The sequence below is a fragment of the Molothrus aeneus genome, chromosome 3 (genome assembly GCF_037042795.1).
Source record: "Molothrus aeneus isolate 106 chromosome 3, BPBGC_Maene_1.0, whole genome shotgun sequence".
Lineage (NCBI taxonomy): Eukaryota > Metazoa > Chordata > Aves > Passeriformes > Icteridae > Molothrus > Molothrus aeneus.
This window is the reverse complement of record NC_089648.1, coordinates 78532849-78549446: the sequence shown is the minus strand read 5'-3', so window position 1 is coordinate 78549446 and position 16598 is coordinate 78532849. Positions and strand designations below refer to the sequence as shown.

At 42.8% G+C, this 16598-nt stretch overlaps 1 protein-coding gene across 1 annotated transcript in view; it reads right to left on the bottom strand.

The window, feature by feature from the left end:
* The window catches only part of ADAM17 (ADAM metallopeptidase domain 17), a 33481-nt gene that overhangs the window by 3678 nt on the left and 13205 nt on the right, over positions 1-16598 (bottom strand). Inside the window, exons 3-16 of the mRNA XM_066547223.1 lie at positions 15786-15919; positions 14786-14874; positions 12625-12793; positions 11937-12067; positions 10196-10285; positions 9046-9159; positions 8369-8513; positions 7740-7828; positions 5785-5937; positions 4817-5016; positions 3689-3792; positions 2885-3019; positions 1837-1967; positions 743-821 (exon numbers count right to left, since the gene is read on the bottom strand). Of these exons, the coding sequence (XP_066403320.1) occupies positions 743-821; positions 1837-1967; positions 2885-3019; positions 3689-3792; positions 4817-5016; positions 5785-5937; positions 7740-7828; positions 8369-8513; positions 9046-9159; positions 10196-10285; positions 11937-12067; positions 12625-12793; positions 14786-14874; positions 15786-15919 (1763 nt within the window). The remainder of the gene's footprint in view (positions 1-742; positions 822-1836; positions 1968-2884; positions 3020-3688; positions 3793-4816; positions 5017-5784; positions 5938-7739; positions 7829-8368; positions 8514-9045; positions 9160-10195; positions 10286-11936; positions 12068-12624; positions 12794-14785; positions 14875-15785; positions 15920-16598) is intronic.

Below are 16598 nucleotides of genomic sequence, written 5' to 3'. Positions count from 1 at the left end.
AAACTGCCTCTATCCAAGCAGGCTAAATAGCTTTATCAGTTACCTAAGCAACAATTTTTTCTCCCTAAAACTTGGGATTGAAAGCTGCAGCTGAGGTAATTGCACTGTGCAGGCACAGTGGTGCCACGAGCACACACAGCTGGGGCTCGGGACACAGCACCAGCTTAACCAGGGGTTTTGTCTGGTACCAGTAAGAGAGTGAGACACTGGGGGTGACACCTGGGCTGAGGTGACACCTGCTTGGGTTGCACAGTTGGGATGAAGACCAAGGAGGCCCACTCAGTCACAGGGAGCGACTCAGCACAGGCACAGCTTGAGGTGTGTGACCTCTGGTTTTCTTAAACGTGTTCCACTCCCTTTCTGTTGACATTTAAAACCCACTGAGAGGCCCACTTCATACCTGCTGAATCTAGCTGACCTCTAAAGAGACTGATTATTATTTGCTTTTCTCTAATTGACCTAGTTCCCGGTATTCAGACAAGAAACTATCATCCCTTTCACAAGCTTGGAAGATGCCTACAAAAAAATGGAGTACAAAAATGCAAAACAGCCTCCCATCCTTTCAGCTTTAAAAGGTGAGATCAGTAGTCTCAAACTTCAGGCAGAAATATACTTTGATATATCACAAGCACAGCTACCCTTGCACATGGTGAATAAATCCAGCCAGCTAACTCCCCCTGAGGCTTTAGAGGTTCGTGTCATGAACTCAAAAATCCCCAAAGGATATGGTTATTTATCTTACCAAAAGTATTGATGCTGAGTTGGTCTATGAAATCCCAAAACCGTTCAATCACATCCTGGACTTGCTTCTCGCATTTGCCCTACAAAAGTAACAAAATAATTTTCTACCACCCAAGTATTAAGTACTGCCTTCTTGGAGAGGGAGGTGCAATGATAGTAATGAAATGAGAACTACAGACACAGCATGACTTAATCTACATTCTGAATACAGAATTACACTCATGCCCAATAGCAGCAATCCATTTTTACTGCCTTTATTTTTATCAAGCTAGTTTCACTTCAATTGTGGTCTGAATCAGATCATTTTTGTTTGAAATGTGCAAAATTCCCTCCACCTTTGGCCCATGTTAGGGGACATAATACTGATGTTTCTGTAGAGATTTAAACACTGGAAGCCTCAGTTCCCATTATCCAAAAAGAAGGCTGCAGCTCTCAGGAGCCCAAGGTTACAGACAAACTCACTCCCAGATTTGGCTGTGCTGGTTTAACACAGCAGAACCTTGATCTTCCAGTTCTGCCAGCAGAAGGACTGGGGCATGCCCTCCCAAATTCGTTTCTGCTGACACCCAGGGGGTGTCACTGGGGTCTGCAGGTATCTGTACAGCTGAACCATGGAAAAGGCCACGGAATGCCAACAACCCACCAGTGTCCCTGCCACAGGCTCACTGCCCCTTTCAGATACTGCTGGCTGGATTTCCATGTGATTGCTCCCTGACCTGAATTATTGGAATAAAAACTGATTGAGCTAACAGGAACAACGGGAAAAGGCAAGCGCTGCAAACCCAATCGAGCTTATGGCAGCGCTCAGTCCCCTCCTTTGTGCAGGGTGCCAGGCTGCTGAGCTGAGCAGGGTCCCTGGCTGGGCTGTGGGGAGCAGCAGAGGGGACAATGAGCAGCTCCAGAAGGTAACAGCTTCCCCTTACATGGTTGTCTGCAGAACTCCAACACCCACAGCCTCCAACACCCTTTAGTACTTACCCCGTGAAGAGGTACTTAAAAGCCATCACCCTGCTCAAGCTTTGGCTTCTCTTCCCCAGCACATTCCCCCTCACCAAGGACTCAGACCCCGAGCAGGGCAGAGCTGGGCACACTTACATTTGTGTCACAGAAGCCCACAGTGCAAGGCTTGCCCTTGCGCAGGAACAGGAACTGGTCGTTGGCATCCACGTACGGCGTGCACCTGTCCTGCTCGTCCCGGCAGCACACCTTGCAGGAATTATCTGTCTCTGAAACAGAGCAGCAAACTCGTTCCTTGGAAGCACAAAGAGTCACCTGCAACCCACAACCCCGTGCGTCTCCTGACTGAGCACAGTCCTGACCAGCTGGCCCACAGGGAAAGCAGGGCCAAGCCACCCAATTTTGGGCACTCTGACAATCAAGCCTAAAACTCAATCACATGCCCTGTGCAACATATTAAGGGGTACAGTGGGACCAAGTTCTCCAAGCTGATACCCCAAAACTGCACAAATCAACAGCCAATGAAGAGGTTCTAAGCACATCCAAAAAGATAGATTTGAATATTTCTTGGGCTCTGAGTCCTCTAGGTACCTGTCTCCTCAGCTATGCCCTCCATCTCAAATGGTGGGGCTCACAGCAGTTCCTTGTGTTGCCCCTCTGAAGTTTTCATCCTACTCCCAAGCTGCTTTCCCACATTTAGGGGATAAAATGGACAGCAAAGGAGCAAGAAAAGTCACTGGCAGAAGTGTATAGCAGGCAAGTTAGCAGGGGAATTAAGTAGGGCATTCTATATTCTCAAGACACTTTAATCTCTCTGAAATCTTTCTTTAACTCCTTGCTGGAGGCCACCACTCCTCTGTCAGATGCCAGATCCAGAGGTTGGTTGGAATCTCCTTACAATCCCTTCTTGTCCATCTGTGGTAGAGCTGGAAGGCAGGAGAGTGCCCTCTCCTTCAGCTGGAGTGTCAGAGCCTAAGTCTCATCTTAATGTCTTCATCCCAACCACCAGAAGACAGAGGACATTCACATTCCCTTTTTAAACAGAGAACAGCTGACAAAACCCAACAGTTTAAACTTTTCCAGAAACCACAAACTCAGCCCACAGTGAAGCCAACACTCTCCAAGGAGCAGGGATGAAATACAAATTTCAGTCCCGGCCCCGTTTCAGTTCCTGTGTGTCACCCACCGTTGCAGGCACACGAGCGCAGGTTCCTCTCCCTCTCGCAGAAGGGGACGCACTCCCCGTCCTTGCACTTGCCCATGTCCACGCACACGGTGTCATCCGGAGCGTTCCCTGGGGGGGGACACTCGCTGCTGTTCCCTGCAGATGGAAGTCAGCAGAGTGGGAGGGCTGTGTTAGAGCAAAGGGCAGAGAACCTAAGTGTGCAGAAGAAAGAAGGAAAATAATGGAAATACAGACTTATCCCAGGAAAACCCCAATAATAGCTTGTTCTTGGCTTTCAGCTGCAGGCTGCCTGCCAGCTGCTCTGAGAGGCAGCAGAACCTCTGGAGGCTATCAACAGCTCGGGCATTGTGGCACTGGCCACCAAGCAGTAGGTGCAGACCCTGGAGTCCCCCTCGGCAAAGCACACGCTGACTTGATTCCCTGTCTCCAAGAAATACTATGAGGAGGAAGTAAACAAGTGGGGAAGTGAAGAAAAGCTGCAGCAATTCCACCTTTTCTATGCAAAATTCATTCTTGTTCCCCCCCAGGGACACACTCTGTTTTGCTTTTTTTTTCCTTTCTTTTAAGGGAAAGAAACAAATTTTTTAAAAACAACCTTTTTTATGTTCTTCTGGGCAATAAATCACAAAGTGACTCTTGAACTACAATGAAACTCATTATAGGAGCATACTGTGATGCTTAACTGGTCTCTAAAATTACATGTACCGGATGACTAAAGGGCACTAGACTGAAAGTGGGTTGAACAGGACACTGAGCCTGAAGCACTTGGCTAGCTGACATACAGGGGATAGAACCACATCCTACCAGTGCAAAAAGACTCTCCTTTGCAAGTGGCATTTATGGCTTCCTGGCATTTCTTTTGTGCACTTTCAAACTGGCAGCCTTTACAGCAAGGACTGTTTCGGTCACTGGGGAAAAATCAAAATGAAAGAAATAAATATTAACCAATTTTTAAAAAATAAGTACAAGTGTGACAAAGCCAGAGAAAAAAAGGTTTAGGAAATAAAAAGCTCTTCTTGGAGACTGACTCATTGATTCAACCTTTGTCTTCTCTGCCCCCCTCCCACAACCACCTTTCTACATACATACTCACTCTTCATGCACTGAAGGCCAAATCACATAGAAAGTACAATATATTGAGAGACAACAGAGGGACCCTTGTATTTATTCAAGGCACTTGGATCAACTTCTTGTGACCTGCTGTGCAGCTTAGGACAAGATCTTTCACCCTTTCCTTCCCCAAACATTTCTCCCCCTTCTGTCTGTGCTGAAGGTTTCCTACTTTCTATTCTGCATTGTCTTTACTTTCATTTTCTCACCTAATACATGAAGGCCCTTAGACAAAAACATTCATTAAAATGTGTGGATTTTCTTGCTAAACAACAGGAATTGCACAACCTCTCTAATGTTACATGGTGTAGAGCTGAACTATGAAAAAAAAAAAGATTGGACACTGCATTGCAACAAGGCCATGAACATCCCAAAAAGCAGCAACAGAAAGAGGAGTCACTTAGTGCAGTCACTGTGTTGTCTGCCCAAACACATTTTGCAGCATTCTGGAATTACCATTATGTACCAGTGTAAAAAGCTTCCATCCAACACAAACAAAGCTTGTATTTGCACAGGAAATTTTTTAATGCTTTTTGATTGCCTAAGTTTGCTTAATAATAACGGTAGTAATAACAATGACAGCACTATAATAATTTGCAAGGCTGTGGCTCTTGACACTTCTCAGGAAAACAAACAGAATGCTATAAAAATTAATGTATACATACTGAAGCCTTTCATGAAATCTTTCACTGTTGTGAGCTCACTCATTCAGCCTTAAAGCCAGGAAAGGGGCCTGTGACACTGCAGGTGGCTTTAGGAGTTTTTAGCCCAACTCAACGTTCTCTCCTGTGTAAAGAGAAGCTGCAGCTCATTTCCCCTTACCTGCACTTGGCACCCTCTTTCAGTTTGCAGTCTGCAGAGCAGCAGGGATCAGCCAGCTGGTACAAGAGGCCAGGGTCACATTCCTCGCCTTCATCCACTCTGGAGTTCCCACACACTTTGTTGTTGCGCTCTTTGAAGCACTCCTGGGCCTTGACCTCTATGGTCCTATGGATGGATTTTTTGCTGCAGCTTGAGAACATCTAGAGAATCACAGAGGAAAAAAGCAGCATTGAGTGTACCTTTCTGTCAACAAGTGGCATCTAGGACAGCCACAGCCTCCCCATGTCTCTGAGCCCTGGCATTCCAGAATGCAGTTATTCCCTTTGTAGTGTCAGTTTGATACCTTGGAAGAACTTTAAGATGGGACAGTAACAGCTGGGTCAGTAACAGACACTGCTGCACACTGCAGGGGCTCCCCCACGCAGCCTGGCTCAGAGGCAGCTCCAGCTCTCCCATGGCTTCAGCGGCCCCAGGACGGGATGTGAAGCTGCACAGGAGGCACAGGGCAGGGCAGACTGCAGGCCAAGCATCCCCTGCTCATCTGGGTTTCATCTGTAGAACAGGCACAATGCCAACCCCACGGTGCCAGGGCAAGCTTCCACCACGGCTGTGGCACCTGGCAGCCCCTCTCCAACAGCAGCTATGGAGCACCCCAATGCTGTGTGGGACTGAAGGTGCTGGATTTGACTCTTGCTGGGACTTGCTTGTAGCAGCATATGGCCACAGCTAATTACAAACAACTAATTAAAATGCACCTTGACATGCTATGAACTCCAGTGAAACCCAGATTACAAAGATGAGCTTATCTTACAGAGAACCCAACTGCATGCAAATGTTTTCTTATGGCTAATCCATTACATTCTGGTGGTTTCAAACTACAGGAATCATTAACTAAATAGATTTGCCATGCAAAGGGTCACTGACCATAGCAGAAACTTTTGTGTGGATGCAAAACTAAACAACCATACCTTGTTGTTTTCATGATCCCCACTGACAGCAATAGGATACATGACATATTTCCCACCCTGGTCTTCAGTGGGGGCACACTCTGGCAGACTGTCAGGATCATGCTCTGCTCCAAAGTTATGTCCAAGTTCATGTGTTGTCACCAGGTCAGCCTCCTTTTTTGAACATAAAAAAAACAATGTTGGAAAAAATTAGTCTGACCAGTAAAGGACAGAAGATCCCAGCTACTTCTAGGCCACCAGAAATACTAAAATACACCAAGATGATAGGGAATTGCCTATGAACATTTTTCTGCTTTTCTAGAGAAATTAAGGTAAATAAAATTGTGGTCCTTTTCAAAGTTAAGTTCAAGGACTAGATTTGAACATTGAATCACTGTTAAAGGCAAAATACTGTCCTAGAATACCGATTCAAATTGTTTTCAAGGCAATGCAGATGCTTAAATATGAAAATTTCCTTCTATGTAGCTGGAAGGCATAAAAAGTTAAAACAAAACCCAATCCAAACAAACAACAGCTACTACAATTAGTCAATCTCTTGTTTAACAGATCTTGCCATTAGAATTGTTTCTTCTAAATGGATGATGACATTAGGAGTGCTGAATAAACTCCACTACTGCATGATTTCTAGGAAAGACACCTACAATTGTGGCCCAACAGGGATGGATTTCCAACATCATTTATGTGAGACACGCCTGCCTGTGCTGAGGATCCCAAACCGGCTCTGCTCGCTGCGCACCTCCCACGGCGCCCTCCCCAGCAGATGGTGTCACACTCACAAGGTGACAACCACAAATTAAACTCACACAGAAATAAAGATAACCACAAGGAGACTGGGCAGTTCTGGAGAGGAATTGTCACTGCAGCTGCTGTGTGGGGATGGGAAGGACCAAGAGCTGCCCGGGCATCCCTCCTGGCCTTCACTGTGTTTCATTTGGAGAAGAGTTTTAAGGAAGTTGTTTTGGTTTTGGTTTTTTTAAACCAAAGTGGAAACCATGCAGCACTTTCCCTGTGAAATGCATGTGAACCATCATCCCAAGCCCTAAGCCTGCCACTGGGAAGATGGAAAACTAAACCTCCTTTGTAATCTAAGGCAGAACTCCAGCCTGGAGATTGAACAAACGCAAATAGCATGGCAACAGCTATTGCTAGAGCTCTCTGTCAACATCCCTCTAACACAAAGCTTTACTGTCTTTTTTCCCTATCTTCTTGACAGTTTCTGTGCCAAGTTTTAGCCCACACATCAATTATAAATTCCTATTATCATAATCATGCTACAGAAAAGCACAGCTGACAAGCCAGCAGAAGTCAGCAAAAGTGAAATATGCCCAACTTCAAAGATTTAATAGAGGCAGACATAGGCACTGCTCTGGTGTCTTTACAAGTGAGACAACACTCATAGTTAGGCCTTTGTGCATTTACTATCTCATAAAGTATGGAAAAAAATCCAGGAAGCATCAACTTACATTAAACTTAGTATTAGCACTAATAAGCTGTGTCTACTATACTGTTCTCTACTCAGGACACACAAAAATCAGGTGGAGGAATTTCATTAAAAGGCTCAAACTAAACCTCCTACTTTGCCTGCTTGCTCTGTTTGAGGGTTTGTTTTGTTAAGAGTCTTGTTGTTTGCTTGGGGATTTTTTGTTAAAACAAAACACATTTAAATTCATCTTCAGACATCAAAAGCCTGTTTATATCTAGGAAACTACAGCTCCTATGACACTAGCTTCTATTCCTGTTTCACAGTGAGTTCAGTTTTCAGTTCCATTCAGTCCTGTCTCCCCTTGTCAGCTACAACAAAAAAGATGATTTTTGTTTTATGATCTATATCCTTGTCCTCAGAGATCTCACTCAAATGGAAAGCCAGCAGCTCTTTTCTGAGAGAGCACAGGAGTTTGTCACAATCCCATGGCACACATCACCAACACACACATATGAGGAGGATACTCTTCTACCTTTGTGAGGATGGTCTTCCCATAGTTCTTGGTGCTGGTCAAGCCACTGTTCAGATAGATATCCTTCTTTACAATTTGACTGTAATAAGCTGAAAGAGTGAGAAATAAATTAAAATTGAGAAACATTTTTCTTGAGTTTCAGGGTACTTTTGGGAAGAGAGGGATACTTGTCTGGGGAAATGAACAGCTTTACAACTTTATTGTTCTCACAGGCTCACTAGTGAGACCCTGCCAATTTTTGGAGCTGGGAATCTTTCAAGCACAGCTCCAAAAGCTCATGTATTGCAGTAAAGGCAAAAACAGCAGAAATTTCCAAGACAACAGCATCTGCCATTCCAGAACCGCTGCAGGATGTGCCCACACAAAGCAGCCCTTAGAACAGGGTTTTTTCTATACAGCCTGCTCACACCAGATAGCTTAGCAACTTTGTTTAGTGACTTTTATCCTTCCCCCTTTTTCCAGCTCCAGCCAAAAAAACCAGCCATCCCTTCTATGTAAAAAACCAGCTCCTAGAGTGTGTGCAAATAACACAACATACTCCATGAAAGTTGGAGAAATGAATTAAACTTGAATAACAAAAACTAGCTTCCAACCCAGAACTGGGAGAGAAGAAGAAGAAGAAGCCTTGCCTTTAGGACAAATGCCACCATGGCTGTTAGGTCTGGGAGAGCCAACGTAAGCCAGTCCAAGCGTTCCCATGTCAAAATCTTGGTACGTGAAGAGATGAGCAAGGCACACGTGAGCTGCTTTCTCTGCAATATCAAAGCTAAATTGCTTTAAAAAAAAAAACAAAAAAAAAGTCAAATCCCTGTTAGCTTACAGTTCTTGTTAGAAGCCTATAGATAATAATATTTATTTAATGTGCCAGACAATACCTCCTAGATCTGGTTATTCAGAACACAGCAGCTGTTTAGCAGTCCTGCAGAGCTGCAGGAAATTAAAATAATGCCCAAGTACACTGTACCCATTCATTTACATAACTTGTCTATTCATTTCCCCTTTCCACAGGGAGGACAAAGCCAAGTACAATAACTTGATGAAGGTCACAAGGCAGCCAGTCTCACGGCCAGACATATCAGGACTGCCTGACTCAGACCACATTAATAAGACTAATTGATGTCTGCTCTGTAATTATGCAAGGGAGCCCTTTACCAAGGGCTACAGGGCACAGCAGCTGGTTTGACTTTGTGTGACATCTACACATCATGCAGAGGGGGCAGAGGACTTTCACCCATTACTACAGAGCAGCCATATGAATGAGCAATTTTCTGTTAAGGGCCACAATTTTTCAAGGGTTACAACCTACCTCTAGCAGCATTTTCACATCCCAGGCATCTTTCTTATCATCTGGATAACTTCTTGCCATATTATAATGTTTTTCTCCAGGTTTTACATTATTTGGCTCATTGTGGATAATAATCTACATGTCAAAAAGGGCAACAACAATGAACAGGAATTTTTGTCAATTTTATAGCTACAGAAAAGGTTTCAATATAATTTTAAATATCCCAATAGATCTGTAAGGAGAAAAATTCAGACTCATCATGATTCTAATATTAACTTTCCAGCCTCTGCTAGTTAAATACACCAACTAAAATAATTACATTGTAAGTAACCCTTTTACAGGATAACATCAGAAGTTTTCACTGTAAAATTCTGCTTTGAGATGTCTTTTACTTTTAGAAAAACCCCAGACAAATAAAACCAATATAAATAACCCCAAATAATTTCAGAGCTCTAGCTAACCAAAATGTATGTTAAAGGACTGCCACCTTCCCAGTAATCCAGAATTAGCTCATCATGTTCTCCACCCCCTCCCTACCCAAGTAATGCTCCTTCTTTATGCCTGCAGATCTTTTCCCAGCAAAGGGGCAGCTGGCTTGTACCATGAGTCTCCATGTCCCACATCACAGCTCTTGCAGTATGCTGAGCTGATGGACTCCTGTTTTTAATGCTGTTTTCCAGATTTCTGTGCACTTCAAGACACCATCACAGAAACTGAAGTCACAACATTCCCCGTGTCCATATACAAGCCTAGCATGTTGTCTAAGGGAGTCATTAAAGCTCTTCAGGCAGGATTGTTTTCACCTGGGTTTGAGGCCCACTCAGACTTTGAAAGCCAAGCACTAGCAACAGGTATATGAGATAAATGCATGAGTAGGTCTGAATGAAACAAAATTTGCTCATATTCAGGTGAAAAATACACTTTTGAATCAGGAATAAATATGGAAAAATTCTCCCTGAAAATTCACATCTCAAACACCACAAGGAACTGAAAATGGGCATCGTGTCAGATCATTAACACTGGCAAGATGCAATTTCAGAGTGCTCCTGGCTGGGGTTAATAATGTAGGATTTTATTATTTTAGCTCTAACCCAGACAAAATAATCAGAAGCACTGCTGTTTGAAGCATGTTCCTTTAAGCTGGAAGCCCTCTGCAGAGTGCAGTGAATACCTGCTCTATCTGTATGCCGTACCCATTGAAGGTTCCATCGTCCCAGGAAGTGTTTCGGTAGATGTCATCTACTCTGTCTATCAGTTCAATCTGTGTGGAGGAGAAAACAGGTTACCCAAATGAGCTTTCATGGAGCAAAAGACACTCAGAGAAACTGCTACATACTTACCTAGAAACAGTCACTTGACTTAAAATTGAACCTCGTGAAAGGTAATAGGACAAACTCCCTGGATCCAAGTACTGTTGGTTTTGGATCAGTATTATCCAATATACTTGAAAATTTTCCATCATTAAATAGTAGCACAAACTTTTCCATTTATCACTTTTGTTTGTGTAGTAGAATAGCAATAATATTAAGAACAAGACATTTTGAGAAACACTTTGTTCAAACACTAATTTTCCAGATTTCTTTGAGGGGAAGGGCAGAGGAGGGAGCTGCTTTTACTGCTTTGTTCCAGCATAGAGCTTAACTAGTTTAACTGACCCCCCAGGCTTGCTTCCTTCACCCAGCCAAAAACCTATTATTTTCCTCATTATGGTTCAAGCACAAAGTTCCAGGAAGTCTCTTGTCAGTGCCCACAATCAATACCTCCCTTTTCAAGCTGTTCTCTTATAAAAACACCTTATGCTAAATATAAACCACCAAACTTGCTGAGAAGGAGAAGTGACATTCAGAACCACTCAGTAATAGCTTATGCTTTAGTTTTCCATTCACTGTGTTGTTAACAGTACCCATCTACCCAGGAAACACAACAGGGGTCAGCCTCAGCACATGTCAGATGCTGAGGTAAGAGCACTTCTGCGAACACACCAAATGAGGCCCCCTCACCTGGAGAATGTGAAAGCACTTCTGGGGACAGAAAGGTCAAAACGCCAGCAAAAGTGGAACAGAGTGATTAGCATTTCAAAGAGTAAAGCTCAGAAAGAGACTTTAGATGAACAACAGGCCTCCAAACCTGTTTTAATTTGTTTTGTCTTCAGTCCCTAAACCCCCATACTCTCCCTTTCTGCTGAAAGAGAGAAGGGCCTTGTTCTAGTTCACAAAAACCTGTCAGATAGACAACCCCAGTGTTTCAGCTGGGTCACTCAGTAACTGGTACACACGATGGAGCCCTGCTTCCCTGAGGATGGTTGAACACCTGCCTGCTAATGAAAAGCAGTAAATTAATTCCCTTGTTTTGCTTTGCTGCTGTGAACAACTTTTGCTATTAAACTGTTTCTATCTCAATCTACAAGTTATCTCACCTTCACCCTTCTGATTCTCTTCCCATTCCATCTAGGAGAGCAAGTGGCTGCCTGAGGCTGAGCTGCCTGTAGCTGAGCTGCCTGCTGGGGTTAATACACACCACCAGTGTACAGCCAAACAACTTGTTTACTGGGCCTGCTTCTAATTTATTGTTCTGGACAGAGAAACCTGAAATAATCTGGAAAAGAAGATCTATATGAGTTGCTTTAACTTCTCATTAAATATGCTAGAACTTTAAAGTTGCTGAGATAATTTGCAGTGGATTTCAAAACCCAGGAGACTCTAGAGCTCTGACTGTGAAAAGAGAAGTTCCTGGGCAGAAAACAGCATAGCTAACAGAAGTATATGACAGGAAGGAATTTGCTTTTAAGTGAAATTTGAAGACTACTGAACTACCTTAGCTTCGTTGTAGAATATTTTTAAAGCACAATTTAGCATTTTCCCAGGTAAAAGCCATGTGTACAAAAGCAATATAAGCTGTATGGTGTTACTTACCAAGTAATTGATAGTGGTGCTCTCTTCCCCACGGCCCATGTACTTGAAGAAACGATGGTCTGCCACTACCAACATCTTGCACGTGTTTTTGGAGTTCTCTGGAACGGCTCTTTTCTTCCGATGGGTGCTTCCTAAAGTAAATATTTCAAAAAAAACCACTCAATACTACTACCACAGCTCAGCCTACTGTCCTTATTCAAGACCTGAATTTGAGCGTGGGTGGGCTCCTGGGAGGAGAATGGGGATGTTTAGTTTTAGTTTGGGGCTTTTTTTTTTTTTAATAGTCATTCTTGTACTTTGTCTTCCTAACAGTCCTCAAACCTACTGTAGGGAAAAGAACGCATGGCAGTGAAACTGAGTTATTCATCAGATTTACTTATAGAGCTTTTAAGATCATCACCACAACCTTAACAACTCTCCTCCTCCTGTTCCTAGCCATTGCCCCAACTTTTGCTAACACAGCAAAGAACAGAGGAAACTGGGACCAAAAACTCTCAAAACCTCATCACAGCTCAAGATGGATCCTTGAGTGACCATAGAGGCCAAAGAGGTCCTGCTGCACAGTGCACAGAAATACAAAGTTGTTTAAAGAGGCATGAGGAGTGCTGCTTCCCCCTTCATGCCCACAGTGAACTGAAAGAGCTAATTTGTTTCAAAGATGCCGCTCTCCCAAGGTATGGACACTCACCTTCATTTTGTTTCCTGTCTTCCAGTCCTTTTGGCAGCAGTTCATCTTCACTCAGCTTTAAATAACCACATACTTTGGGGGACTGCAACCTTGAGAAATCTTTGATATCTTCAGATCTGTAGACCAGCAGTCTTTCATCTTCCGCATCATCTACAAATCTCCACAGTGGCTGACAGCACAAGGAGAAGTTAGAAACACAATGAACCCAAAGTCTAGATAAGTAAAAAACTTTATGTATGCACCATTGTATCTCCACAGTTTTCTGTCTACACACACAAATGGCACAAATGCACTTCACCCATAGGAACAAATCTACTGATAAAATGACATCCACAAGAAAGCCAACAGAAGTCAACTCTCTTATGCTACACAGGAATGCAAAAGTCTCAGAGCATCTTAACAAAGTAGTGGCAGCTACCTGATAAAGCCATAGGAGAGAATTTTTCTTCTCCTCAGAATCTGAGCAAGCTGAAGAGGCTTCTCAGGTTCCTCTGCTCCCCTCTGTAAGAGCATGGAGCCAGAAGGATATCTTTAACTGGTAACCCATGCACTGACCAGAAGCACAGGAAGAGACAGGTAACAGAGAGCCTTTAAGCACGCAGCAGAATGTGGGCTCTTCAATGTTCAGCTACCTAAGTCACTCACAAGCATGTAAGTTTCTCCAAAACCAAAGAACACCAAGAAATCTCAAGGAAAGACACCAATTCCCATAGCAGATGCATACAAATAATCTTTTTACTTTACTGACAAATCCTATTTTTATCTGAATGTTAAAGCTAAAGCAACACCACCAAATATGACACAGACAGGGTCAGTTCTTTGGCCAGAGCCAAGCAGCACAGACTGCCTGCACCTACAGCATAGTGCACCTGGCTCTGGGTCTCCTCTGGCCCTTAGGCAGGGCTCTTCCAACTTCAGCCAGCCATCATTTAGCACACTGTGCTTTCACTTCACAGCAAAAAGGTCCCAGAATGTAAAGGCTGTGCCATGTCAGCAGCCATGTCTGCAGCACAAAACTGAAGGTTTCACACACTAAGGCAAGGTGAGAGGGCACCAGCAGTTTACACAAAGGCCCACAGCCTTTCCAAACCATACACAACTACCCTGAAAACAAAAGCAGGAAATGGCAGAGCAGCTTTGCTCATGCTGCCTTTGGGGAACAGACTCAGGCCAGCTCCCTCTGCACATGGCAATCATCTCACCCAGGGCTGGTAGTGGCCAAAGCTGACCTGGGGACAGCCCCAGCAAGGCAACAGGGCAGAGGCTGCACACACTGCCTGCCCCCAGCTGCACAGACACAGCCAGCCAGGAACAGGGGGGTGGCTGCACAGAGGAACAAGCACACCCACAACTGCTCTGGAGCACAAACACAAAAATGCTTTACATCACAAGCAAACAGATACTGTATGTTCTCAATGTAAAACACAAGTACAGTGATTTGGGCATTTTGATCACATTTTTATACTTTAACATGACTAGATTTCTCAGGTTTACCCATAATTCTGCGTATCTTTGGATTTGGAGACAATTACAATATCCATATAACCCTCAGCCATAATTACTGTTATTCACCCATTCAAATACTGCTTGTGTCTGGGAATATACTGCACTGAATATCTCATTATGACAGTCTCTAATTATATACTTGTTGAATTTTTTTTTAACCAAGAGTTCAAAATAACACAAGCAAGTAAAATGGTGAAAAACAAGGGAGTAGGGAAAAATTACCAATTTTCAGATAAAATATCAGATTTTTAATGAAGCTCTAAGAATGGGAAAACTTCCAAGATGTAACAAAGCCAGTTTTAAAAAGCTTCACAGATATTGACTCTGTTTAGACTGCCACAGTTAGAGGCCACGATCACCACTAATTTCTGACATTATCCATTTCTGTTTCTGAAATCCCTTCCTATTTAAAATATACCTTCTCCCTGATGTACCTAAAACATGCAACGGTCAGAGAATGCCACTCACTAATAAAAGTCAATACTTGCAAGCCAAATTGGTTTCTTATTTCTCTCCATCCTCACCCCAAAACAAACACTACCACCAAATCTAGTTTGAGCTACAGAAGTGTCAACATAACCAACAAGGAAGAGGAACACCCAGAGGAAAAGAAGGTGATTGTCTGGATACAGTTTTCCATCACAGCAAAGCATACCTCGATATTGTATTCTTCTCCATCAGTATTGATTCGCACTGTAAAATCTTCATCCCCAATATGTGCCACAACCTTGGAATTATGCTCTCCTTTAACATAAGCATGGAAGCATTAAATTAATTCATCTGTTTGCATGTGCTCCTGCACAAACACTGTTTGTTGGGGGTTTCTAATTGTTTCTAAACTTCATGACAAATTACCTTCCTCGGTCTCTGTACTGTTCCATTTAAAGAAAAAAAATGAAATTAATCAGCACTTCCCCCAGGTCTTAATTTCCCAATGGTCACAATCAATGAGACTCAGACTTAACAGAAAATTTTGCAGAAAGTGTTCAGATGGCTGTGGGGATTAATAATGGGGGACACAATATTTCTGCCAACAAAAGCAGCGTGCATCTAACTACTATCAGACAGCAATTTCATGGCGTCAGCCTGCATTCCAGTGGAAAAGTCTCACCACATCACAAAGGCAACAAAGAAATCAAAACAACTTAGCAGAAGCATTAGTACTGCATGAAAGTGGAGCATGGCATCTTTCTTTACAGAAAAGTAATCTACAAAGAATTATCTATCTTTAAGTCTTTTAATTGAACAGTCTAGGCATTACTGCATCACTTCTACCTTGGCTTTGTGTTCTGGGGCAAGGAACATTCAAGTCCTACATTCCAGCTGGAATTAAAGCTACCATCAGAATTTAAAAAAAATAATGATTTGCAAGCTGCTGCTTAAGTAAATTATACCTTTGTGTCCTGCCAAACTCAACACAAGAGTCCTGTCTTAGGAGCTTGATGCAATACACCCCACCACCCACCAAACCTAAAAAATCCCCAAACACACCACAAAAACAAAACCAGAAAACCCAAGAGGATAAGAATTATGTTTATTTCTTCATCCTAACCACATCTGATGAAAATGAGGGAAATACACCATTTACTGTGCCCAAGAGACTCGAGCAAAGCTGTGGTTGCTCAGCACTGACCCATAGTCTACTTCATACTGACCAACAACATGTCCGGTGAAAAAGTCTCGCCATTGAACACGATACTCCTTTTCCTTGCCTTCACCATCCACAACTAATGCTTGAAATTTTTCTGAAAAGTGTTCAGCAGTTGCAGTTAAGTATAATTTAAAGTGCCTGTAAAAGAATTTACTTACATTTATTTTTAAGCAAAGTATATACATATAACAGATACATTCAATCTCCATTTACTGAAGGTCCAAAAGAAGTTAAAAAGCATTAATTCTGATAAGCAGCCTACAAAAACATATACTGTGTAATTGATAACTGTAAATATTTTAAGAGTCACAGATGTTTAATTAAAAAGTTAAAAATATAACCCCCCAAATCTAAAATAGTCAGTTTGCCCATAATGTGCCTTCTCCATTTGCAGTTAAGCAAAACCAGTTACTGGTAACTATTAAAAAAAAAGAATCAGACCAAGAAATTTCTCCATCTATTTGAAATTAAATTATCTTGAAGTTCTTACTTTCTGACATAATACAGGCAGAAGACCATAAACAGAAATCTAAACTCCCTACATTTTTCTACATTTTTTACAATATATTGTCCCAAAAACTGAAAACTATCCCAAGAAGTATCCCTTTTCTAGAAGAAGCCTCGTGGGCTCTTGGTTTATGTGGGCTTTGGGTCAAAGATTTTTGGCATGCTCCTCTGCAATTATTCTGTAATCGTCATTGGCAACCTCACCCTAAAGCCAGCGTGCATGAGGCAGTGCAAAACAGGGACAGTCAGACATCTGATCCCATTAACCTTTCATAACTGCCCCTCCAAACTCAAAAAAAAAAAAAAAAAG